At 45.3% G+C, this 25,008-nt stretch overlaps 1 protein-coding gene across 1 annotated transcript in view; it reads right to left on the bottom strand.

The window, feature by feature from the left end:
- Nucleotides 1–481: 481 nt before the first annotated feature.
- Nucleotides 482–25,008, bottom strand: part of LOC140204975 (CD48 antigen-like) — a 37,926-nt gene continuing 13,399 nt past the window's right edge. Inside the window, exons 2-5 of the mRNA XM_072272016.1 lie at nt 21,889–22,206; nt 7,845–8,132; nt 1,048–1,198; nt 482–859 (exon numbers count right to left, since the gene is read on the bottom strand). Coding sequence (XP_072128117.1) covers nt 712–859; nt 1,048–1,198; nt 7,845–8,132; nt 21,889–22,206 — 905 coding nt within the window. The 3' untranslated portion in view covers nt 482–711. The remainder of the gene's footprint in view (nt 860–1,047; nt 1,199–7,844; nt 8,133–21,888; nt 22,207–25,008) is intronic.

Here is a 25,008-nt window from a genome sequence, read left to right on the forward strand (position 1 = left end):
GTTTGGGGCTACCCAGATGGAATATGAGGTGTTGCTGCTTCACCCTCAGGGTGCCCTCATTTTGAGACAAGATAAAGCGATGGACCGAATATACCCCTGTGACCTTATGTGTAGGGAACAACGTACACGAGCACAAGTGACTTGGTGTGCAGGAGTGACAGTGTACCCCAGTGACTGGGAGTGTGGGGGACAGTGTACCCCAGTGACTGGGAGTGTGGGGGACAGTGTACCCCAGTGACTGGGAGTGTGGGGGACAGTGTACCCCAGTGACTGGGAGTGTGGGGGACAGTGTACCCCAGTGACTGGGAGTGTGGGGGACAGTGTACCCCAGTGACTGGGAGTGTGGGGGACAGTGTACCCCAGTGACTGGGAGTGTGGGGGACAGTGTACCCCAGTGACTGGGAGTGTGGGGGACAGTGTACCCCAGTGACTGGGAGTGTAGGGGACAGTGTACCCCAGTGACTGGGAGTGTGAGGGACAGTGTTCCCCAGTGACTGGGAGTGTGGGATACAGTGTACCCCAGTGCCCGAGTGAGTAGAGGACAGTGTACCCCAGTGACTGGGTGTGAGGGACAGTGTACCCCAGTGTATCTGTATGTTGGATTGTACGTTTCTGTGTTGAACTGAGGCTGATCCCAGTGGACTGACAGGTTAATTTCCCCAGGATCACTATGTGCAGAGCTGTGTGTTTTTCTGTTGAGGTGAGGGTCTCCTACAGATCGATGAGTTCAGTGCCCCAGTTTCTCCTTTCCCTGGAGAAATGTGCCATTGCCCTTTCGTTCCACTCAGGAGGCTGCCGGCCACTGCGATCTTTTCTCGTACACTCAAATCCCTGTAAACGGTGTTCATCTCTGTTGGAACTGTGGGACAGAAAGCAGAGGTGATGGGGTCCGTACTGAAACTTTGTCCTTCTGTACCCTATGTAGCCTCTCTGTCCAACCCCAATTTCAATATCACCCCACTCCTGCCCCCTCCCTCCGTCCCCCAGTCACCAGTCTCACGGACTGGGTGTCAGACCCACTTTGCTTCAGTGCCTGAAGACATTTACCTTCGTTCAGCTCCGTTCCTCCATGTGACCCAGCAAATCATGGAGACAGCGGAGATCAGGAAGATCACCATTAGTACGGCTCTGATCAGCAAGATCGTTGTCTGAGGCTTGTGTGCTCGTATTCTATCTGCCATTGTTGTTGTATTTGGCACTGCACCGGGGAGGAGAAAAACATTCCATGATTAATCCCATCCTAATCTCCCAGTGACATGGATTTACAGATCCACTCCATCCCGCCTCAGGCCAGCGAAAGCTTTGTCACCCTAACACTGTATTTGTCCCCTCCAATCACACTCACATTCCTTCCATTCCATCCCAACCAACGCCTCTCTTTTCCAATCCCCCCTCAATTCACTTCCCTTCATTCACCACCTTCCAATAACCCTGATCTCCCTCCAATCATCCCCATCCCTCCCTTGCACTCCCCTCTGATCACCCCACAAATACCTCTCCATGCTCTCCAACCGCCCCTCTCACATCTCTCCCTTCTGCCCCCTCATTGCCCCTACAATATCCCATAGGTCTAATCCAGGGAGGTCCCATTGGTACATAAAAGCATAGAAAAACCTAAGGCACAATACAGGCCCTTCGGCCCACAAATCTGTGCCAAACATGTCCTTACCTTAGAACAGGGGTAGGCAACCTTAAGCACAGATGATTTTCTAGCGTGCGTTATTCAATAATTTGAGGCAAAACATAACTAGATGTATTTAAATGGATAATTCCCATATTTCAAGTTTTTTATGGCATTTATTTGGCCCACTGTCCGCTCAGTAATAAGCGATCCGGCCCACAGAAGCAAAAAGGTTGCCGACTCCTGCCTTAGAAATTACCTAGGGTTACCCGTAGCCCTCTATTTTTCTGAGCTCCATGTACCTGTCCAGGAGTCTCTTAAAAGACCCTATCATATCAGCCCCCACCACCGTCGCCGGCAGACCATTTCATGCACTCACCACTCTCTGCGTAAAAAAACTTACCCCTAACATCTCCTCTGTACCTACTTCCAAGCACCTTAAAACTGTGCCCTCTCGTGCTAGCCATTCCCGCACTGGGAAAAAAGCCTCTGACTATCTACATGATCAATGCCTCTCATCATCTTATACACCTCTATCAGGTCACCTCTCATCCTCCGTCACTCCAAGGAAAAAAGGCCGAGTTCACTCAACCTATTCTCATAAGGCATGCTCCCCAATCCAGACAACATCCTTGTAAATCTCCTCTGCACCCTTTCTATGGTTTCCACATCCTTCCTATACTGAGGTGACCAGAACTGAGCACAGTACTCTAAGTGGGATCTGACCAGGGTCCAATATCTGCAACATTACTTCTTGGCTCCTAAACTCAATCCCACGATTGATGAAGACCAATGCACCATATGCCATTCCAACCACAGAGTCAACCTGCGCAGCAGCTTTGAGGGTCCTATGGACTCGGACCCCAAGATCCCTCTGATCCTCCATACTGCCAAGAGTCTTACCATTAATACCATGTTCTGTCATCATATTTGACCTCCCAAAATGAGTCACCTCACACTTATCTGGTTTGACCTCTATCTGCCACTTCTCAGCCCAGTTTTGCATCCTATCGATGTCCCGCTGCAACCTCTGACAGCCCTCCACACTATCCACAATACCCCCAATCTTTGTGTCATCAGCAAATTTACTAACCATCCCCACATTTCTTCATCCAGGTCATTTATAAAAACCACGAAGAGTAGGGGTACCAGAACAGATCCCTGAGGCACACCACTGGTCACCGGCCTCCATGCAGAATATGACCCGTCTACAACCACTCTTTGCCTTCTGTGGGCAAACCAGTTCTGGATCCACAGAGCAATGTCCCCTTGGATCCCATGCCTCCTTACTTTCTCAATAAGCCTTGCATAGGGTAACTCGTCAAATGCCTTGCTAAAATCCATATACACTACACCTACTGCTCTACCTTCATCAATGTGTTTAGTCACATCCTCAAAAAATTCAATCAGGCTCGTAAGGCACAAAGCCATGCTGACTATTCCTAATCACATTATGCCTCTCCAAATGTTCATAAGTCCTGCCTCTCAGTATCTTCTCCATCAATTTACCAACCTCTGAAGTAAGACTCACTGGTCTATAATTTCCTAGGTTATCTCTACTCCCTTTCTTGAATAATGGAACAACATCCGCGACCCTCCAATCCTCCAGAACCTCTCCCATCCCCATTGATGATGCAAAGATTATCGCCAGAGGCTCAGTAATCTCCTCCCTCACCTCCCACAGTAGCCTAAGGTACATCTCGTCTGGTCCCTGTGACTTATCCAGCTTGATACTTTCCAAAAGCTCCAGCACATCCTCTTTCTTAATATCTACATGCTCAAGCTTTTCAGTCCGTTAAAGGAAAATACTGTACCAGACCGATTTGCAATGGAGATTGAAGTAATTATCAAGGACTTAAACAAATCTTCACGGAGCGCACTATAAGAACATCAAATTGAAGTTACCAAAAAATTTTAGGTTTAAACCCCTTTCAGAAGAGTTTAATAGCAATTATTTATGATCTGATTATGAAAATAAGTCTAGGTACATCTGATAAAATTAAGTATGAGTGGGAAAGAGAACTTCAAATACCTTTATCTACAGAGAAATGGGAAAAAAATTCTTCAATTAGTCAATACTTCTTCAATGTGTGCCAGACACGCCTCGATACAGTTTAAGGTGTTTCACAGGACTCATATGTCCAAGGATAAGTTAGCTCGTTTTTATTGCCATATAAATCCTATTTGTGATAGATGTAATTCTGAGGTAGCTTCCTTGACACATATGTTCTGGTCTTGTCCTCTTTTAGAAAAATGTTGGAAAGATATTTTTGATATTATCTCAGCAGTTCTGCGTATTGATTTACAACCTCATCCTACTACTGCAATTTTTGGACTACCAGTGATAGACTCTGGTTGTTTATCCTTGTCAGCTTGTCATATAATTGCATTTGTTACATTAATAGCCAGAAAATCTATTTTATTTAAATGGAAAGATTCTAATCCCCCCACTACATTTCAATGGTTTTCCCAAACGATAGCGTGCCTAAGCTTGGAGAAAATTAGGAGTGGTACTATGGATCCTTCGGTTAAATTTGAAGAAACTTGGAGGCCATTTATTCAATATTTTCATATGATGTAAGTTGACCCTTTCTGAATCCTTTGTAGTAATTTTTTTGTTCATGTATTGAGGAGCGAAGTTAACTACAAATAATTTTCGCCGAGGTAATATGACAGGCCAAGCTTTCTTTGTTCTTTTTTTTAGTTTAGTTTCTTTTTAGTTTAGAGAGTTTTATTTTTCTCTCTTTATAAAATATCTTTTTCATGGTCAATTACTATGAGATTGGGAGGCTCAACTATATTTGCTACTTGGAATTTGTGCTTGTACATGTTAACTGTTTTTATTGTAATGCCAATCTCTATGTATCATTACTATTATTGTTATGTTTAATTTTGAAACTTAATAAAAAGATTGAAAAAAAAGGAGGGTGTTACATTGGAGAGAGTGCGGAAGAGATTCACCAGTATGTGGCCTGGACTGGAGGCTTTAGTTATGGGGAGAGATGGGATAGGCTGGGCTCATTTTCCCTGGAGTGAAGAAAGCTGAGGGGTACCTGATAGGTAGAAGGATATAACTGTATAAGTTCATAATTAGATTGGGGAGAGAGAATTGTCTTCCCATGGTTAAGGCATCATAACAGTAGGTAAGTTGGAGTTGAGAGAAAGGAGTTTTAATGGTGATTTGAAGGTTAAGCTCTTTCCAAGACAGTAGTTGATATCTGGAAGGTCTTGCCAGAGGAGGTGCTGGGATCAGATACAATCACGGTGTTTCAGAGCCATTTGGACACACTCTGAAACAGGCAGCTTACGGGAGAGGGGAACCTAATGTGGGCAAGTGGGGTTAGTGTGGGCGGGCAAAGAGGCTGGTTTGGACACGATGGGCTGGAAAGGTCGTTTCTGAGCCTTGTGAATCTGTATCTAGAAGTAGACCAATCAATGTGATAGATCTGGATTCTCAGAAGGTTTTCAATCAGGTCCCACACAGGAGCACGACAACAAGGTTAGTGCTAACGGACATGAAGATAAAGTAACTGCAGATACTGGAAACCCGAGTTTAAAACAGAGGATAGCAAAGGGTCTGTGACCTGAGCCGTGACCTCTGTTCCTCGGCCCAGGGGCGTGGCCTGACCTGACCTGGTGTTATTGTTCAGCATATGAAGCGGGCGAAGGTGCTGCTCCCTGAGGTTACGGTGGGTTTCACTGGAACAATGTGGGAGCACAAACCGGACGGGAGTGGGAACGGGGGATTTGGAGGGGAGGAGGGGTCATCCAGTGCACTGACACAGGGGTTATGGAGTTATAGAGTCATACAGCATGGAAAAAGGCCCTTCAACCCATCTCATCCATGGCAAATATGTTGCCCAGTGAGCGCTCAGGGATTCCATCTGCCTTTGTTTGAACCACAGCCCTCTGAATCTCTCCTATCCATCGACTTATGTACATGGCTTTTAAATTTGCGAATGTGACTGCCTCAACCACCGTTTCTGGCAGCTCATTCCAAATAACTGTCTGGGATCTTCCTCCCAAGGGATATCTGTTCAAAGACTAACGTCCCACAGTTGCTGTACAGGAAGTGTATCACTCAGTCCCTCTGTCTCAGTGCAATATCCAGACAAAGACCGCAGTCTCTACTCCCCGTCTATGGAGGCATACTTATACACTGACAGGTGATCATCTCTGTTCAGGATACCAGTGTCTCTGAGTCCCTCTCTCTTAGGCAGAGATCTGTAAACAGACTGGTGTCTCTCAGCCCCTCTCTCTCAGGGGGAGGTCTATACACTGACCAGTGTTTCCAGCCGCGTTCTCTCGGGGAGATCTGTACACTGACCAGTGTCTCTCAGTCCTTCTCTCTCAGGGGGATAGCTGTACACTGAGCAGTTTTAACCCAGATAAACGTGAGATATTGCTCCTTGCTAGGACAAATGTAAGAAGATCGTACACTGTTAATAGCAAGACCCTTAACAGTTTTTCTGAGCAGAGAGATCTTGGGGTCCAAGTTCATAGCTCCTTTAAAATGGCTAGACAGGTCAATAGGGTGGTGAAGAACGCTTATGGAATACTTGCTTTTAGTAGTCGCGGCAATGAGTTCAAAAGTCAAGAGGTTACGTTGCATCTTTACATAACGCGCTGTAAGGTTTCACTGCTAATGTAATGGCTTCTCTGTAATGTTCCACTGCTGAGGTAATGGTTTCTCTGTAGCAGCAATGTTTGGGTTATGACTGGAGATAACGGGGCATGCTAGCCAATGAGTGGGATGTTGTTCTTTCTTGTGTGTCTGGGAGCCAGGAACTTGCGGTCTTTTAGCCAGGGAGAGATGAGGAGAGAAGACACGAATGGAGAAAGTTGGTAGACTTGGAGCGAGGGTCCGAAGGTCAGCGACAATCGGAAGAGGTCAATGGTGGACGAACGGCTTATCAGTGAGCTCCAACATTGCCCATTAGACTGTTTCGTGAGAATGGGCCCTTTTTCTTTTTTTGTTTTCTTTACCAACCATATAGTCAAATTAAGAATTATAAAGCTCAGTCGTTTAACCACACATTGTGTACTGTTTGTTATTTCGTGGTACTGACTTGCAACGGGGACACACCACGCAGGATACACCCAAATGAGATTTCTTAAGTTTGGCCGGGCCGGGGGCTATCATCCACTATATTAAGCCGCTAACGGAACTGAGAGTTACATTTATAAAACTCTGGTGAGACATATTGCATACAGTTGTGGTCGCCCCACTAGAGGAAGGAAGTTGAGGCTTTGGAGAGGGAGCTGAAGAAATTTTACCAGGATGCTGCCTGGTTTAGAGGGCATGTGCTATCATGAGAGGCTGGACAAACTTGGGTTGTTTTCCTTGGAGTGGCAGACGCTGAGGGGAGATCAGATCGAGGTGTACAAGATGATAAGAGGCATAGATGGAGCATACCAGGAGTATCTGTTTCCTCGGGCAGAAATGCCTAATACCAGGGAGCATGCATCGAAGATGAGGGGGTAGGTTCAAAGGGGATGTGAGGGCTAAGATTTTTACTCCGAGAGTGGCGGATGATTGGAGTGGTGGTAGAGGTAAATATATTAGCGGGTTTTAAGAGACATTTAGATGAGACACGTGGATGTGAGGAAGATTGAGGGATATGGACATTGTGTAGGTAGGAAGGATTAGTTGATGGGTGTTTTTGATTTGCTTTTTAGTTGGTTTGGCACAACACTGTGAGTGAAGGGCCTTTTCCTGTGCTGTACTGTTCTATGTTCTATATTCTCAGTTCCTCTCTCTCAGGGGAAGACCTGCACACTTGACCAGTGTGTTTTTCCCTCTCTCACTCAGGGGAAAATCTGCAACACTGACTAGTGTCTCTTCTCCCTCTCTCTCAGGGATGATCTGTACACTGACCAGTGTCTCTCAGTCTCTCTCAGGGATGATCTGTACACTGACCAGTGTCTCTCAGTTCCTCTCTCTCAGTGGGAGATCTGTACACCGACCGGTGTCTGTCTGTTCCCCTCTCTCAGGGGGAGATCTGTACACTGACCGGGGTCTCTTGTCCCTCTTTCTCAGGGAGTGATCTGTACACTGACTGGTGACTCTTGTTGTCTCTCTACTGCATACACTGAATACTAAAATTGAACACAGAGCACAGGGATGGTACAAGCTGAAGCTGTCTACAGTGACCCCTCACACTCTCTTGGGGCATGGAAACCCCCACACTCTCTGAGTTAGATTGCTTCCTCGAACACTCACGCGGTGTGTCGCGTTTACAGACATCCTGCAGTGGGATCCGTGCTGTGTCCTTACTGACATCATTCCAGGCCTCACACGTGTACACAACATCTTTAACCTCTGCTGTGTAATGAACCTCTACTGTCTCTCCGTGCTTCCAAGCGCGATAGTTGCTGTTGTCTCCCACAGCTGCTTCTTCTCTCCACCACCTGAATGTGGGGGAGTCGCCTGAGGTCACAGAGCAGGTTAGGGTGACGTCACTGATCCCAGGGATGCACTGGAACTTGATGTTTGCTCCGGACACAGGCTCTGTGGTTGGGAAAGCAAGATGAAAGATGAATAAAGGAGATCCTTGATCCCCAAATCCCCCATCCTGTCTCCAACAGTTCCAAGTAAACTTTCAGCCATCCCAGCTCATTTCCACGCACCAGTTTAACCCTTCCCTCACCCTTCAGTTCAGCCAAATGCTGCTGGAGAAAGTTCCCACCTGTGTGCACCCTCTTTCCCAACCACTACCCACACTCATTTACAATCTCTCCGCTGTTCCATTTATGGCACAGCACCCCGGGATTTCTTGCCCGTTCCACATCTCTTGTCTCTCCTGTGAGTGGTCACGGGATCTCTTCTACAGCTGAGTGTGATCCAGCCCAGCCCTGTCCTGCATCTGGTCCAACAGAAGTCAGAGCCCAAGTCATTTGGTAGGTTTAAAGCAGGTTTTTTGATTAGTAAGGCTGTCAAAGGTTACGGGGAGATGGCAAGAGAATGGGGTTAAGAGGGATGATAAATCAGCCATGATGGAATAGCAGTGCAGAAGTGATGGGCTGAATAGCCTTATTCTGCTGCTCTGTCTATTGGTCTAATTTCATCATCCAGATCTTTGACATATAACATAAAAAGAATTGTAACACCCTGCGAAAAGACTCACTGCTAACGTAATGGCCTTTCTGTGGAAGCAGTGTTTAGAGATAACGGGTGCTTTGGAATGTAAGCTGGGTTGTTTGTTCAGCGGGAGAGGAAGAGGGAAGACGCTGGAGAGAACCGGTCATAGGATTCAACCTGGTGGGGGACCGTGATTCGATGGAGCAAAGTGTCGCAGTCAATTGGTGAATATGACTTTTGGAAGAGTTGAGGTCCAACTGGTGCATATTTGACTGTTTAATTATGATGGACCCTTTTTGTTTTTTCTTTACTAACTCTTTAACTAAGATTCATAAATATAGTTCCTTTAATTGTATGCCATGTGCTATCTGTTATTTTGTAGCACTAAGTTGTAACAGGGTAGCAAATTACACAACATCCACACAAACCAGGGTTTGGGGTGCGAGAGTTGTCTGAATCTGATGAGTTTGATGAGACTGGAGTGTGTATTCCTGAGACTTATGCAGTCAAGGAAACCAGAGGGGTTTCAGAAGCAGCCCCAACATCACGAGTCACCAGCAGCCAACCAGCAAAGGCCCCCTTTATACAACTCTTTGTCTTCTGCGAGTCATGCAAACTTCTAATAGACTAGTATCTTTCTGTAATACCATGGACTCTGATCATGTTCAGCAGCCTCGTGTGTGGCACCTCGTCAAAGGCCTTCTGAAAATCCAAGTAAACAACATCCACTGACTCTCCTTTATCTATCCTGCCTGCTAGTTCCTCAAAGAATTACAACAGATTTGTGAGGCAAGATTTCTCCATAAGGAAACCATGGTGATTTCAGCCTATTTTATCACACGTCTCCAAGTAGCCTGGAACCTCATCTTTAATAATGGACTCCAACATCTTCCCAACCATTAAAGGCAGAATAAGTGGCTTATAATTTTCTGTTGTTCGCCTTCCTCCCTTCTTAGAGAGTTTAAACACAAGTAATTCTGCAGATGCTAGAAATCCAAGACAACACACAAAAACATGCTGGAGGAACTAAGCAGGTCAGGCAGCATCTGTGGAAATTAATAAATAGTTAACGTTTCAGGCCTAGACCCTTCATCAGGACTAGAAAGGAAGGGGAAAGACATCTGAATAAAAATGTGGGGGGAGGGGAAGTAGGACTAGCTGAAAGGTGATTGGTGAAACCAGGTGGGTGGGAAAGGTAAAGGCCCGGAGGGGAAGGTGTCTGATAGGAGAGCAGAGTGGGCCATAGGAGAAAGGAAGGAGAGGCACCAGGGAGAGGTGACAGGCAGGTGAGAAAGAGGCAAGAGGCCAGAGTGGGGAATAGAAGGTGAGGGAAGGGGGAAGGAAAAACATTTTTTTACACTATAAGGGTGGAGGAACAACACTTAATATTCCATCTGGGTGGACTCCAAACTGAAGGCATGAATACTTATTTCTCCTGGTAATAAAAATTCCTCGCGCTCCCCTTTTCTTGTATTCACTTCCACAGATGCTACCTGACCTGCTGAGTCTTCTAGCATTTTGTGTGTGCTGCTTAGAGTTTAAGATTGTTTATTGTCATCTCCTGTACACAAATGTAAGGAAAATAAAATAATTGTGTTTGGATCTGATGCAAAACACAAAAGATAAAGAACACAATAATAATAAAAACATACAATTAATACCAATCCATAAGATAACCTACTGTATACATTGACTGTATGTCCATAAAGTGACTGATGGGAAATAATAGAATAGTGGTGGAGTTAGTGTGTGGAGGTGCTGATCAGACTTACTGCTTGGGGAAAGTAACTGGTCTGGTGGTCCTGGCGTGGGTGCTACTGTACATAGCCTCCCCCCTGATGCTAGTAGGACAAACAGTCCATGAGCAAGGTGGGTGGGACCCTTCATGATGTTACTGGCCCTTGCTGGGCTCCTTTCTGTATATACTCTATGTCTTTGATGGCAGGTAATCTGTTGCTGTTGACGCATTGGGCAGTGTTTACTACTCATTATAGAGTTATCCTCCCTATCGCAGTGCAGTTTCCATGCCTAGCAGTCATGCAGCTTGTCAGGATGCTCTCTACTGCGCATCTTTAGAATGACATAAGTATTGATGTGCAAAGTTTAGTGGCATTTCTGATTTTCCAACCCGTTGGAAACCTTTCAGGCTCTAGTGATTCTTCAAAGATCACTAATAATGCCTCCGCATTCTTCAGAGCTACCTCTTTCAGAATCCTGGGGTGTAGACCACCTGGTCCAGGTGACTTACTTACCGACAGACCTTTCAGTTTCCCAAGCACCTTTTCCCTAGTAATAGTGACTACACTCACTTCTGCCCCTTCACATTCCCCAATTTCTCCTAAACTGCTGATGCCTTCCACACTGAAGAGTGACACAAAATAATTATTCAGTTTGTCTGCCATTTTATGTCCCCCATTGCTAGTCTCCAGCATCATTTTCATTTGCCAGCAGTCCAATATCCACTCTTGATCATCTACCTTATTCCACAAACTGAGTACCTTCAAATGCAACTCCTTCAGTACTGTATTCAGTGCCCTTTTCAATTGCGTCTCCATGTTAAATACTTTTTAAACATTTTGTCTTTTTCTTTATTCTGTAAACTTCTGTAACCTCTCCTGCACTCTGCTGTCATTTTACTTTACCCTCACTTTTCCAAACTGTTAAGCCCAATTCCACCCTCTAACTATTTAGATTAAAGCTGTAACCACAGCCCTAGTTATACAACTCATCGGGACCCTGGTCCCAGCATGGTTGTGGTGGAGCCCATCCCATCGGAAGAGCTCCCTCCTTCCCCAATACAGGAGCCTATGTCCCACAAATTTGAATCCATTTCTTCCACACCAATCCTTGAGCCATGCATTTAGCTCTCTGATCTTATTACTCCTGTGCCAATTTGCACATGGCTCAGGTAACAATCCAGGGAATCTATATTATACTTTCCCCTCCAGCTGCTCAAATTCCCTCAGCAGAACCTCTTTCCTTGTTCTTCCTACATCATTGGTACACACATGAACCGTGACTGCTGTATCTTTCCCTTCCCACTCCAAATTCCTCTGCAGGTCAGATGAGATACAGGCACCAGGCAGAAAACACAGTCTTCAGGACTCTCGATCTTCGCGGTGGAGAATTTTCTCAGATTCCAGGTCATCAACTCTGAGCCTGAGTTCCTTAAACAACCAACACTTGCTGCAGATGTAGTCACCAGGAAGTACTATGGTGTCCACCAGCTCCCACATCATACAGCTACAACACATCATGAGGAACCACAATGGGGTTCACCAGCTACCACATCATACAGTTACAATATCACCAGGAACCACAATGGTGTCCACCAGCTCCCACATCACATAGCTACAACATATCACCTGTTCCTGCATCCCTGCTTTATTTAATCAGTTGTAATTTGTATTGTTTTAGCTATACAAACTAGTACTGTATATAATGAAAAATCTTTACCTGTTCTTACCTGATACTCACTTCTGCCTCCACTCTTAAAGCCTCAGTCCTCCACTCTAACACTGCCCACTCCCACAATGGCTGGTCTGCTTCAACCTCACTTCTTTTTATTGGCTTAAGTAAAATGAGACTTACTGAGTCACCCTCTTCCTTCAGGCTGTAGATTACAGAGCTCCCCTGTGAACCCTTTGGAATAAGGAGCATGAACACGTCTCACCTTGTTCTATGGTGCCAACCCTGTATTGGAAGATGACCTTGACTGAGAGTGTGGCTCCTCTTGGAGTTTCTCTCTTACATCTTGATTGCAGAAGGAGACATGTCTACACAGACATTGTCGTCCTGTACGTATATTTTGTGCGGTTGCAACCTCATCCTTTAAACTCAGCAGGAACTTTCTCACACTACCTTTCCAGTAGATAGAGAGGGCAGCCAGTGCCTTTTTTCCCAGGGTGGCAATGGCTAATACCAGAGGGCATCATTTTAAGGCAATTGTAGAGAAGTTTAGAGGAGATGTCAGAGGTAAGTGTCTTAAATGGAGAGTGAAATGCACTGTTGGGGGCGGTAGAGACTGATACATTAGGGGCATTTAAATGATAGGCACATGGATGAAAGAAAAATGCAGGATTATGGGCTATGTTGGAAGGAAGGTTTAGATTGATCGTGAGTAGGTAAAATATCGGCACAACATCATGAGCTGACGAGCCCATAGTGTGCTGTATATTTCTATGTTCTAGGTTCCATAACTCACCAAGACCATTTCCTACTCCCTCAAAACATGCCAGGCCACCACTATTTTACTCCCTTTATATTTAACATTTATTTGCACACAACATGACTTCAGCAGCATCCTTCATCATGCCCTGTGTTATAACTCTGTGGTCCTGGTTAGAATTCTATTAATCTTAAAGTTATACAGTATGAAAAGGTCCCTTCAGCCCAACTCTTCCATGCTGACCGAGGGCTCTACCTGAGTAAGTCCCATTTGCCTACATAAGGCTCATATCCCTCTAAACCATGTAACTATCCAAATATGTTTCAAACGTTGTAATTGTAACTATCTCAACTTCTTCCTCTGGCCACATTCAAAATAACCACCATTCTCTGTATGAAAAATACACCATCCTGGAGACTCATTGGTGTTCACAGAAACTCCTCTCTGTCTCACTAACTATCACCTATCCTGCCAGTACAGGTCTCCTGGACTAATCCCCACCCCCCTGGTTCTGCATTAGAGCTAATCATTGTGCCACAGATCTGTATGGTCCTCAGAAGAACAATTACTTTCTCCTTCACACACGGGAAGTTTCATCTCCTGGATACCAGATCAGGACATTATTGATGAGACAGTGATGGATAAATCCAATAGGTAATCCGTGAAAGGTGGGAATGTAAGGCTTATTCACACAGGAAGTGACCATACTGAATCTCATTGAGGAGTTTGAAGGGAGCTGGATAAACACTGTGGAGATATATCTGTAACCTTGAAGTCTTTATGAATTTATAATTTTTGTAAAATGTCATGCAACAAAATGGAACCAGTGTGATCCCAGAATGCTTTGCTGGTTTGGCAGGGAGGCTTACAAGTCTCTGTGTGCGTGTGCAGGTTTTATCAATATGGTAGGGGGAAAAGTTTTGACAATAGGGAAAAGCAGGACACAGCTGTCATGGGGAGAGAAGCCTCTAAAGATAAATGGACTGGTTGAAGAATAGATGTCAGGAACCAGAGACATTTACATATAATGGAGGAATGTTATGGAATGGAACAACCTAATTACTGTGTGTAGTAAAAAGTATAAAAATGGTTTCTTTGAGCTGTAAGATTGAAGCTATTTTCCAGACAATAAAGTAGACTTCCTTTGCAAGTAAATAATTCATTCACAGCTTGTCACACCAGACAGCCAGCCACTCTACTGTTGTTCGGTTGATGTTGAACAGGTCGGTGTCAGCTAAATCAGGTGAGAGTGGGCAGTTGCGCAGAACGCGTTCAATGTTCTGCACCCTTTCGCCAGTCACAGGATTTGCTGGTCTTTAAACCCCACTTCACCATATTGTCTCCCGTCCTACAAACTCCCGCTCTTGCTCTATTCAGAACCACTTCTGAAGTAAATAATAAAATTCACCTACAGGCACAACACTTTACAGCACCAGTGACCCAGGTTCAGTTCTTGCCGCTGCCTGCAAGGCATCTGTACGTTTTCCCTCTGACCATGTACGTTTCCTCCGGGTGCTCTAGTTTCCTCCCACAGTCCAAAGACTTACTGGTTAGTAGGTTAATTAGTCATTATAAATTGTCCTGTGATTAGGCTAGGACTAAATAGGTGGGTTGCTGGGCAGCATGGCTCGAAGGGCTGATTCCACACTGTATCCCAATAAGTAAAAATAAATAATATTGATTCCTCTGATGTTGTAGTTTGTTACTGTATATTAGAAGACCCAACTGAAAGGTACATGACAGCACACAAGGGCACATGAGGGTTCCAGTGACAAGGAGAAGAGGGACACGAGATACTGAGAGGACACAACAGGATGGGTACTGAGGTGATGTTCTTCCCATTGAGGGATCTTGAACACGGGACTCAGGACAACAGGCTCAGAATATGCAGACACCCACTTTGGAAAAGCTTGAGGAGGAATTTCTGCTCTCTAAAGTTCAGGAATCATTGGAATTCTCTCCTCCAGAGAGCAATGGAAACAGAGTGACTGGATGTATTCAAAGCCAAGACAGAAAGAGTTTTGGTCTGGAGGGGAGTTGAGGGGAAGTGTGGTTGTGAAGAACTGGCAGGAAAGTGGACCTGAGGCCGAGGTCAGACCAGCTCTGATCTCAGTGAGTGAGCAACAGGTTCAAGGAACCAAATGGCCTCCTTCAGATCTTTGAGTCATAGTGATATAGCACCAGAGCACAGAAACAAGCCCTTCATCCCATCTAGTCCACACAAGCTAGTTTTCTGCCCAGTCCCATCTACCTTAATCTAGCCTACATCTCTCTTATTGTGTACCTATCCAAAAGTCTCTTAAATGTTACAACTGAACCCGTGTTTGCCACTTCCACTGGCAGCTCATCCACACTCGTACCAGCCAATGAGTGAAGAAGTACCCCCCTGGATTTCTATCAAATATTTCATTTTTCATTGTCAACCTATGATCTCTAGTTCCAGTCTCACCCAACCCCAAGGGAAAGAGCTTGCACGCATTTACCCTATCTTTGCCACTCTCAATTTTGTCTACTTTAATAACATCTCTCCACATTTTTTCAGAAATCCATGGAATAAAGTTCAACTTGTTCAACCTATTCCTGTATTCAAGTCTTGGCAGCATCTTTGTAACTTTTTTCTGCATTCTGAAAATCTTATTCATATTTCTCCTGTGATTAGGTGACCAGAAATGGACATGATACAATGGATTCCGATTAACTGGGACACATCAGGACCAGTACATTTTGGTCCAATTAAGCGGCTATCCCAGTTGGCTGACATTTCATGGAAAAAGGTATAAAAAAGACTGTACTGTTTAAGTAAGTAACAAATTATGTATTTAAATGAAATACAGGACAAGTTAGAACATTACCAATACTGCTACTGTACTATACACTGTGTATTAGTTCCTAATAGTTCTTGATGAATGAATTCATCGAGTGTACACTGCTGTGTTCTTTTGATTAAATTTAAATGAACAAAACCAACACAGAGACCGAGTGCAGATAATGGACTGTCTTCATACAATGCTATCGATGATTGCATCCTCCAACTCTGCATTTTCTTTGTAACATTCCAGATCATTGTGTCATGGTCCGGTCCGTGAAGTCTGCATTCCGGTTCACGGTCTGGTCCGTCAACCCTTGCTCCAGGTTTTCCTGTCTACCCTGTTTCTGTTCCTGTTGAGCACTAATTGAGGCAGCTGATTCTCGTTGGGGCTGGCTGCATAAATACCTCCAGAGACCAGGGCATGGCTGCTGGATTGTTCTTGTCCTTACTCCTTGTATCCCTTCCCTTGACTTCTGTTTCCTCGCCTGAAGCCTTGCCTTGTCTTGCTGGTAACTCTCGCCTCGCCTGAAGTTCTTGTCTCACATTGCATTGCCTGAAGCCTTGCCTTGTCTTGCCGGTAACTCTTGACTCGTCTCGCCTGAAGTCTTGTCTTGGAGCCACCCTGTACCTAGCTCCCTTCCTGTCCCTTGCCTCCGTCGGGTAAGCCAGGCCAGATTGCCAGCTTCAAGACCCCAAGCCTTGAGCCTTGAGCCTCACCCCGAGCCCCAAGCCCCAAGCCCCAAGCCTCTGGTCTCCAGCCTCACCTCAAGTCTCTGGTCTCCAGCCTCGCCCTGCCTGCCAGCCAAGTCACATCCTTGCCTAGTTTTGGGGTCCAAGCCAGAGGCAAGACCCAGGTCCTTGCCCTGTCTCTGGCTCGGAGTTCAAGCCGGGGCTCCTAGCTCTCTTGTCCAGTCCTGTTTCAGGTTCCCGGTTTTCGTGTCCATGTCCTAGCGCTCACCCTGTATCCTAGTCCTGTCCCTGGTACTTCAGTGTCTGTGCCTAGCACTTGTGTCCATTCCCAGCCACCACCTTATGACACATTGTTGATAAAATCAAATTCTTTGTAGTCTCTAACCTGTTGAAGTAGTGAAATCATTACATTTTCACTCAAAGCCATTTCTGGTATCTCTAAGCCTGAATGTTTGAAACTACAGTGAGCAAATCAGATCTGAATTTCTCTGCTGCTTATTTCTCACCAATTATCGGTGACTAAAGCACTGACGTGTACAACCGTTGCTACTTAAGAACTTCACTCTATAGTGTCTGTTGTAGTGTCTGAAACTATGTGATCGATGTTAGTTGAAAAAGAAACTGTTCAACGACAGGGTCCTGTCCCAATTAAGCAGCATAGTGTCCCAAATAAATGAAAGGAATCCCAGCTAGTTTCTTGATTAGTTTTTGTTCTTTAAGAGTTGTAACAAATAACCAGCTGTCCCAATCAACAGATGGCCCAATTAACCTGATTTTGGATTCACCAATGTCTCGTACATCTTCAACATAACATCCCGACTCCTGTACTACATTCCCGATTTATGAAAGCTGATGTGCCAAAAGCTCTGTATACCCGTGATGTAACATTCAAGGAATTATGGATCTATATTCTCAGGTCCCTTTGCGCTACCACACACTATGGTGTAAGTCCAGTGTAAGACCTACCCTGGTTTGTCCTCCCGAAAGACAACACCTCATACTTGTCTGAATTAGATTCCATCTGCCATTTTTCAGCCTGTTTTCCCAAATGGTAAATCCCGCTGCAAGTTTTGATAGTCTTCCTCGTTGTTCACTACGCTTCCAGTAATGGTGTCATCCACAAATTTGCTGATCCACTTAACCACATTTTCATTCTAAATCACAAATATACACTCAGTTTATTAGGTACCTCTTGTACCTCATAAAGTAGGCACTGAGTGTATGTTCATAGTCTTCTGCTGCTGCAGCCCATCCATTTCAAAGTTCGAAGTGTTGTGTCTTCTGTATACCATTGTGTCAGGCCCAGAGGATTTGTGCAACCTAAATTGTCTCAAGACAGCAAACCCCTTCTCTTCCACACTCTGAATATGTATATGATCTCACTAACTTATACACTCCTACATGCCTGTTTCTCATATTCTGATGTTCTAAACCTGATGGCAGGTTTCTGGAGCTTGAGTGGAGTGTTTGAATTAATTTAGCAAGGGGATGCAAACTGAAATGGCAAGGGCTGAGGATGGGGCAGTTGGTATACAAATAGATCACAAGATGTAGAAACCTTGTGGGTAGAGTTTAGAAAGTGTAATGGTAAAAAAATTGTATTGGGAGTTATATACAGGCTTCCAAATAGTAGCCAGGGAAGGTGGGATCTGTGCTGAAGAGATGGTTTGCATCTGAACTGGAAGGGAACTAATATCCTAGTGGTTAGGTTTGCTGGTGCTGCACTAGGGGAGTTAAACTAGAGTTTCAGGAGCCATGGGAACCAGGGTGCGAGAGCAGATAGTGGAGAGGTTGTGGAGACAGACGTTGATAAGACCACAGACAAAATCAGGAATCAAAAAGTTGAGCATGGTGGGTCTAATGTTCCTAGTTGCCAATATTTCAAAGGTTAGGACTTTATTCCTTGGAATGTAGAAGATTGAGGGGAAATTTGATAAAGGTATACAAAATTATGAGGGGTATAGATAGGGGAAATGCAAGGAGGCTTTTTTCCACTGAGGTTGGGTGGGACTATAACCATGGTTGAGGGTGAAGGGTGAAAAGTTTAAGGGGAAGATGAGGGGAAGCTTCTTCATTCGGAGGGTTGTGAGAGTGAGAAATGAGCTGCCTGGGCAGGTGATGCTCGCAAACTTGATTTCAATGTTGAAGAGAAGTTTGGACAGGCACATAGAAAGTAGGAGTATGGAGGACTATGGTCCAGGTGCAGGTCGATGGGAGTAGGCAGATTAAATGGTTTGGCATGGACTAGATGGGGACAAGGGTCTGTATCTGTGCTGTATTTTTCTACAAATTACAATGGGAGACGGGAAAGGAATGTTAAAAGAGCAATGTTACAATAGTCATGGAGAATTTCAGTATGCAGGTAGATTGAGAAAATCAGATTGGTGCAGCGTACGAAAAGAAGGAATTTGTAGAATGCCTACGAGATGTCTTTTTAGAGCAGCTTGCGTTGAGCCCATTAGGGAAAACCATCTCTTCAGCACAGATCCCACCTTCCCTGGCTACTATTTGGACCGGGTGATGTGTAATGAATCAGATTTAGTTCGGGAGCTTAAGGTCAAGAAACCCTTCGGAGGCAGTGGTCATAATATGATAGTTTGAAGATAAAGTTTATCAGTCTTACAGTGGCATGAGGGAGGAGTTGGCCAAAGTTGGTTGGAAGGAGATACTATCAGGGGTGACAACAGAGCAGAAATGGCTGGAGTTTCTAGCAGCAATTCGGAAGGCACAGCATAAATACATTCCAAAGAAGTAGTATTCTGAAGGGAGGATAAGGCAATTGTGTCTGACAAGCGGTCAAAAACAGCATAAAAGGAAAAGAGAGGGCATATAAAACAGCAAAAATTAGTTTGAACTTCAAGGATTGGGAAGCTATTTAAAGCCAACTTAAGGCAACTAAAAAAAAGCAATATCAGAGGAAAGATTAAATATGAAGGCAACAATATAAAAAGAGGATACCAAGAATGTTTTCCAATATAAAGAGTAAAAGAGGTGAGAGTGTATATCGGAGCACTGTAAAATAATGGAGAGGTAGTATTGGGGGACAAAGAAATGGTGGATGAACTTAAGTATTTTGCATCAGTCTTTACTGTGGAAGATACTAGCAGAATGACAGAAATTCAAGAGTGTCTCTGGCAGAAGAGAGGGTAGTTAAGATTATAAGGGGAAGGTACTTGGGAAGCTGAGAGGTTTGAAGTTAGGTAAGTCACCTGCACCAGATGGATACCCCAGGTCCTGAAAGAGGTAGCTGAAGAGATTATGGAGGCATTAGTAATGACCTTTCAAGAATCACTTGATTCTGGAATGGTTCTAGAGGACTAGATAATTGGAAATGTCACTCCAGTCTTTAAGAAGGGAGAGTGCAGAAGAAAGGAAATTAGAGGCTGGATGAACTAACTTCAGTGGTTGGGAAGATGTTGCATTCCATTACTTGGAGGCACATAATAAAATAGGCCAAAGTCAGCAAATCTTATCTGACAAATCTGTTGGAATTCAGAAGGCGTTTTTCAAGATGCCACGTACGGAGCTGCTCAATAACGCAGGAGCCCTTGGTGCTAAAGGAAAGGCACTAGCATTGGATAGAAGATTGGCTGACTGGCAGGTGGAAAAAAGGGGCCTCTTCTGGTTGACTGCCAGTGACTAGTGGTGTTCCGCAGGGGTCGGTGTTGGGACTGCTTCTTTTAACATGATGTGTTAATAATTTGGATGACAGATTTGATGGCTTTGAGAGAACGGGCAAAGAAATGGCAGATGGAATGTAGTGTAGGGAAGTGTATGGTCATGCATTTTGGTAGAAGGAATAAAAGAGTGGACTGTATTCTAATCAGGGATAAATTCAAAAAATCAGAGAGGCTATGTGACTTGGGAGCCCTTGGGCATGATTCCCTGAAGATTAACTTGCAGGTTGAGACGGTGGTGAGGAAGGTAAATGCATTCATTTAGAGAAGACGAGAATATAAAACCAAAGATGTTATCCTGAGGCTTTATAAGGCATTAGTCAAACCACAATTAGAGTATCGTGAGCAGTTTTGGGACCCAAAACGAAGAAAAGATTTATTGGCATTGGAGAGGGTCCAGGGGAGGTTTACGAAAATGATTCTGGGAATGGAAGGGTTAACATATGAGAATTGTTTGATGGCTCTGGACCTGCACATGCTGGAGTCTATAAGAACGATGAGGGATATGATTGAAACCTATTGAATATTGACAGGTTTGGATGGATGTGGGCAGGATGTTTCCTACAGTGTGAGTCCGGGATAGAGTGCACAGCCTCAGAAGAGAAAAATGTCCCTTTGATGATGAATTTCCTTAGTTAAGGGTGGTGACTCTGTGGAATTCATTGCCACAGATAGCTATGGAGGCCAAGTCATTGAGTATTTTAAAATAGAATTTGACAGGTTCTTGATGATTTGGGGTGTCAAATTTTACATGGAAAAGACAGAAGAATGGGATTGAGAGGGATAATATCAGCCATGAAAGAATGGTGGAGCAGACTTGATGGGCCAAATAGCCTAATTTTGCTTCTATGTCTTTGTGGTCTTATATTCTCATGGGAACCTGTTAACTCTGGGATGGAGGAGGAAAGACATTGCTGGGTGGGATTATTGTGAATGATGTATTACTGTAAGAGTGAGTATTGCTGGGTGTGAGTGTGCCGTTGTGTCTGTGCGCTAGAGCAGTATATCCAGTGTAATGAATACACAGGGTATCACACAGCACAACATGAAGGCTGAGGAATAAAACACCTTGCTGAGCTCAGACTTCAGTCTGGGGAAATAACAAGCAGAGTGGCAATGGGAGCATAGAGGTATGCCACGATAGCACAGTGGTTAGCACAACGTTTCACAGTACAGGCAACCCGGGTTCAATTCCCACCACTGCCTGTATGGAGTTTGAACGTTCTCCCGGTGACCACGTGGGTTTCCTCCGGGTGTTCCTGTTTCCTCCCATAGCACAAAGATGTACTGTTTGGTAGGTTAGTTTTTTATCGGTTGCCCCATGATTAGGCAAGGATGAAACCAGGGGACTGCTGGGTGATGTGGCTCAAAGGGCCAGAGGGACCTATTCTGTGTTGTATCTCAGTAAATAGATAAAGTGCTCTGGGAAACAGGCAGAACAACTGGGATCCCTGAACATGACAGACCAGACCTGTGAGTGAGATCTGTTTAACTGTGACCCACAGATACAGATCATTTGACCCATCCGCACCAGTCCCTCAATGCCATTGGCTTTTCCCTCAGTTCCCTCCTCCCCATGTGCTCATCTCCTCCAGCCTCAGTGCCTCGAGGTTCCCCCATGGACAGTTCTATCCTTCATGGTCCCTGGCCCAGTCACCATGGATGTGGAGAGTGTGTCCAGCAGACCACCTGCCTGACACTAGGTCTGTGAGCCCAGCTCTGGGCACTCACAGTCAGTGGGGATCAGTGAACAGGGGAACCAATGGGATCTACCCTCACCCATTCGTTAGTAGTGTCTCAGGAGCCAGTGAAACTAAGGCACCTCTGCAGCATCTCACTCACCGTACACCTCCAGTCGAACTATCCTTTTGGATTCAGCTCCTGAACCTGTGGTAACAGTCACCTCATAATCACCAGCATCCGCTCTCCGTACATCATGGATTTCCAGACTGAAGTTCCCGGGATGTAGAGTTATCCGTTGCTTGTACTTAGCCATGAAAATTTCAGTGTTCCCCTTTATGTATTGCACTATCCTGCTACTGAGTGATGTCAGTTTCCACACAATCTCATAAACGTCCGATCCAACTGAGATCCCCGGAGATAAGAAGACCGACTTTCCCCGAGCTCCCTTCACAGTGGGAGAGAAAGCCCGCGTTCCAGCTGAGGAAGCAAGAGGAGAAAGTCAGCAGGTGAGCTCAGTGACAGGAGGAGGAATCAGAGCTGAGAGGATCACAACCACAGGAGCAGGCCAGGGGGCCTACTGTCTGGTTCCCAGCTGTGTCACACAGCCAGCCCACAGTTCCTACATCACACAAGGACGTTTCCTGCCCGAGGCCACACCTCCTCTCCTCAAGCGGTTCCAGCACCCTCTGAGAACCGTCCGCTGTCTAGAACTCCCGTGACGGCTGGGGAGACTTGGTCAGCAGGAAGCTGAAGGAATGAAATGAAGCAGGGTCACGCTGATGTTTGAACAGATGTACCAACCATTGGATGTTTGAACATTTGGTTGGCATCAGAGTGGCAATGTAGCTGCAGAAATTTTCCACCTGAGACAACTTTACAGAGCTGTGAATTCTCCCACAATCCCGGGTACTCAGAAACAAAGAAATCTTCAAGATGCTATTTACGAGGGTCTACGGTGCAGGTCCAAACTCTGTTAATTGTGGACCAGGTGACAAAGGTGATTATGGAATCTGGTGGGAATTTGACTGTATTAGGAAATAAGTCCATATATCGAAAAGGAGTCAACGTACCAACCAATGGATGGCTATAAATTCAAAAGGATGATGGAACTTTTACAAAGAAGTGCATTATATGGTACCACATGAGATGATCAATAGCAATGACTCCAAAGTTTGTTTGATTCAATAAAAGGAAGCAAGGTGTAAGCAGAATGGCTATTTTTGGAGCAACCGTTGTTGGACTGGGCCAGTGTTGGAGTGGGAGGCTTTGGCTCAGCAGGCTTCGGCAAGAACAGGTGGAGTCCAAGTGTGCTTCTGAGTCAATTGTAATCATTTACTTTATCTGCAGAACTTGGGCCTGTGAAGTTTGACCCAAAACTATAACAAGCTCAGTGAGAAGAGAGTGAATAATTTAATGTGGATAAATGTGAGGTTATCCACTTTGGTGGCAAGAACAGGAAAACAGATTATTATCTGAATGGTGGCCGATTAGGAAAAGGGGAGGTGCAACGAGACTTGGGTGTCATTGTACACCAGTCATTGAAAGTGGGCATGCAGGTACAGCAGGCGGTGAAAAAGGCGAATGGTATGCTGGCATTCATAGCAAGAGAATTCGAGTACAGGAGCAGGGAGGTACTACTGCAGTTGTACAAGGCCTTGGTGAGACCACACCTGGAGTGTTGTGTACAGTTTTGGTCCCCTAATCTGAGGAAAGACATTCTTGCCATAGAGGGAGTAAAAAGAAGGTTCACCAGATTGATTCCTGGGATGGCAGGACTTTCATATGAGGAAAGACTGGATCGACTAGGCTTATACTCACTGGAATTTAGAAGTCTGAGGGGGGAGCTTATTGAAACGTATAAAATTCTAAAGGGATTGGACAGGCTAGATGCAGGAAGATTGTTCCCGATGTTGGGGAAGTCCAGAACGAGGGGTCACAGTTTGAGGATAAAGGGGAAGCCTTTTAGGACCAAGATGACAAAAAACTTCTTCACACAGAGAGTGGTGAATCTGTGGAATTCTCTGCCACAGGAAACAGTTGAGGCCAGTTCATTGGCTATATTTAAGAGGGAGTTAGATATGGCCCTTGTGGCTAAAGGGATCAGGGGGTATGGAGGGAAGGCAGGTACAGGGTTCTGAGTTGGATGATCAGCCATGATCATACTGAATGGTGGTGCAGGCTCGGAGGGCTGAATGGCCTACTCTTGCACCTATTTTCTATGTTTCTATGTAAGTGATCTAGGTCAGTGTGAAATTCAAAGGTTTCAGAGATAAGGCACGAGTAAGAATTTCTTTTTGTTGTCTGTAAGTCTTTAGTCCTAAATTCAATGTAAGCAGGATGGTAATTAGGGTAGTGGAGTGCTCCTCCTGTAAGATGTGGGATTGCAGGGTGCCTAACGGTCTTCCTGATGACGACATCTGCAGGATCTACACCCGACTTCAGCTCTTGATTGACAAGGTGAAGGCACATCCAACTCCAGCTCCAGTTCCTTGACGTTAGTCAGGAGCTGACATCAGGTGAACACCTCATAGCTGAAACTTCTACTGAGGTGGTCACACCCAGAGTTCAAGCTTCAGATAGTAGATGCGTGACCACCAGAAGCAAGGGGAGTAAGCACACAGTGATGGGTTCCCTTGTAGGAAATCTGCTCGACAACAAGTGTACCCCTTTGGATACGACTGGGGGGGGGGAGGGGCTGGTCGGAGATGTGGAAGAGACCCGGCAGCAGCAGATCCCAGGCCAGTGGCACTGTGTCCAGCTCTGACACTCAGCAGCGAAGCGTAAAGTCAGGCAGAGCAATAGTGATAGGAGACTTGTTGGCCGGGGGACTGACAGCAGATCCTGTGGCTGCAAAAGAGAAGCCAGGATGGAGGTTTGCCTTCCAGGTGCTGGGGTCTTGGATGTCTCAGAGGGGCTACAGAATATTTTCAAGGGGGAGGGTGAGCAGCCGGAGGTCGTGGTGCATATTGGCATCAAAGGGGGAAGAGGCCCTGCACAGTGAGTATAGGGAGTTAGGAAAGAGGCTGAAGGGCAGGACCTCCAAGGTAGTAATCTCCGGATTACTGCCAGTACCACATGTTAGTCAGGCCAGGAACAGAATGACAGTACAGATGAGTGAGTGGCTGAGGAACTGGTGCAAGAGCAGGGTTTCAGGTTCTTGGATCATTGGAACCTCTTCTGGGGCAGGGATGACCTGTACAAGAGGGACAGGTTGCACCTAAATTGTAGGGGAACCAATATCCTGATTGAGAAGGTTCTCGAGTGATACATGAGAATGTT

The sequence above is a fragment of the Mobula birostris genome, chromosome 11 (assembly GCF_030028105.1).
Source record: "Mobula birostris isolate sMobBir1 chromosome 11, sMobBir1.hap1, whole genome shotgun sequence".
NCBI classification, from domain to species: domain Eukaryota; kingdom Metazoa; phylum Chordata; class Chondrichthyes; order Myliobatiformes; family Myliobatidae; genus Mobula; species Mobula birostris.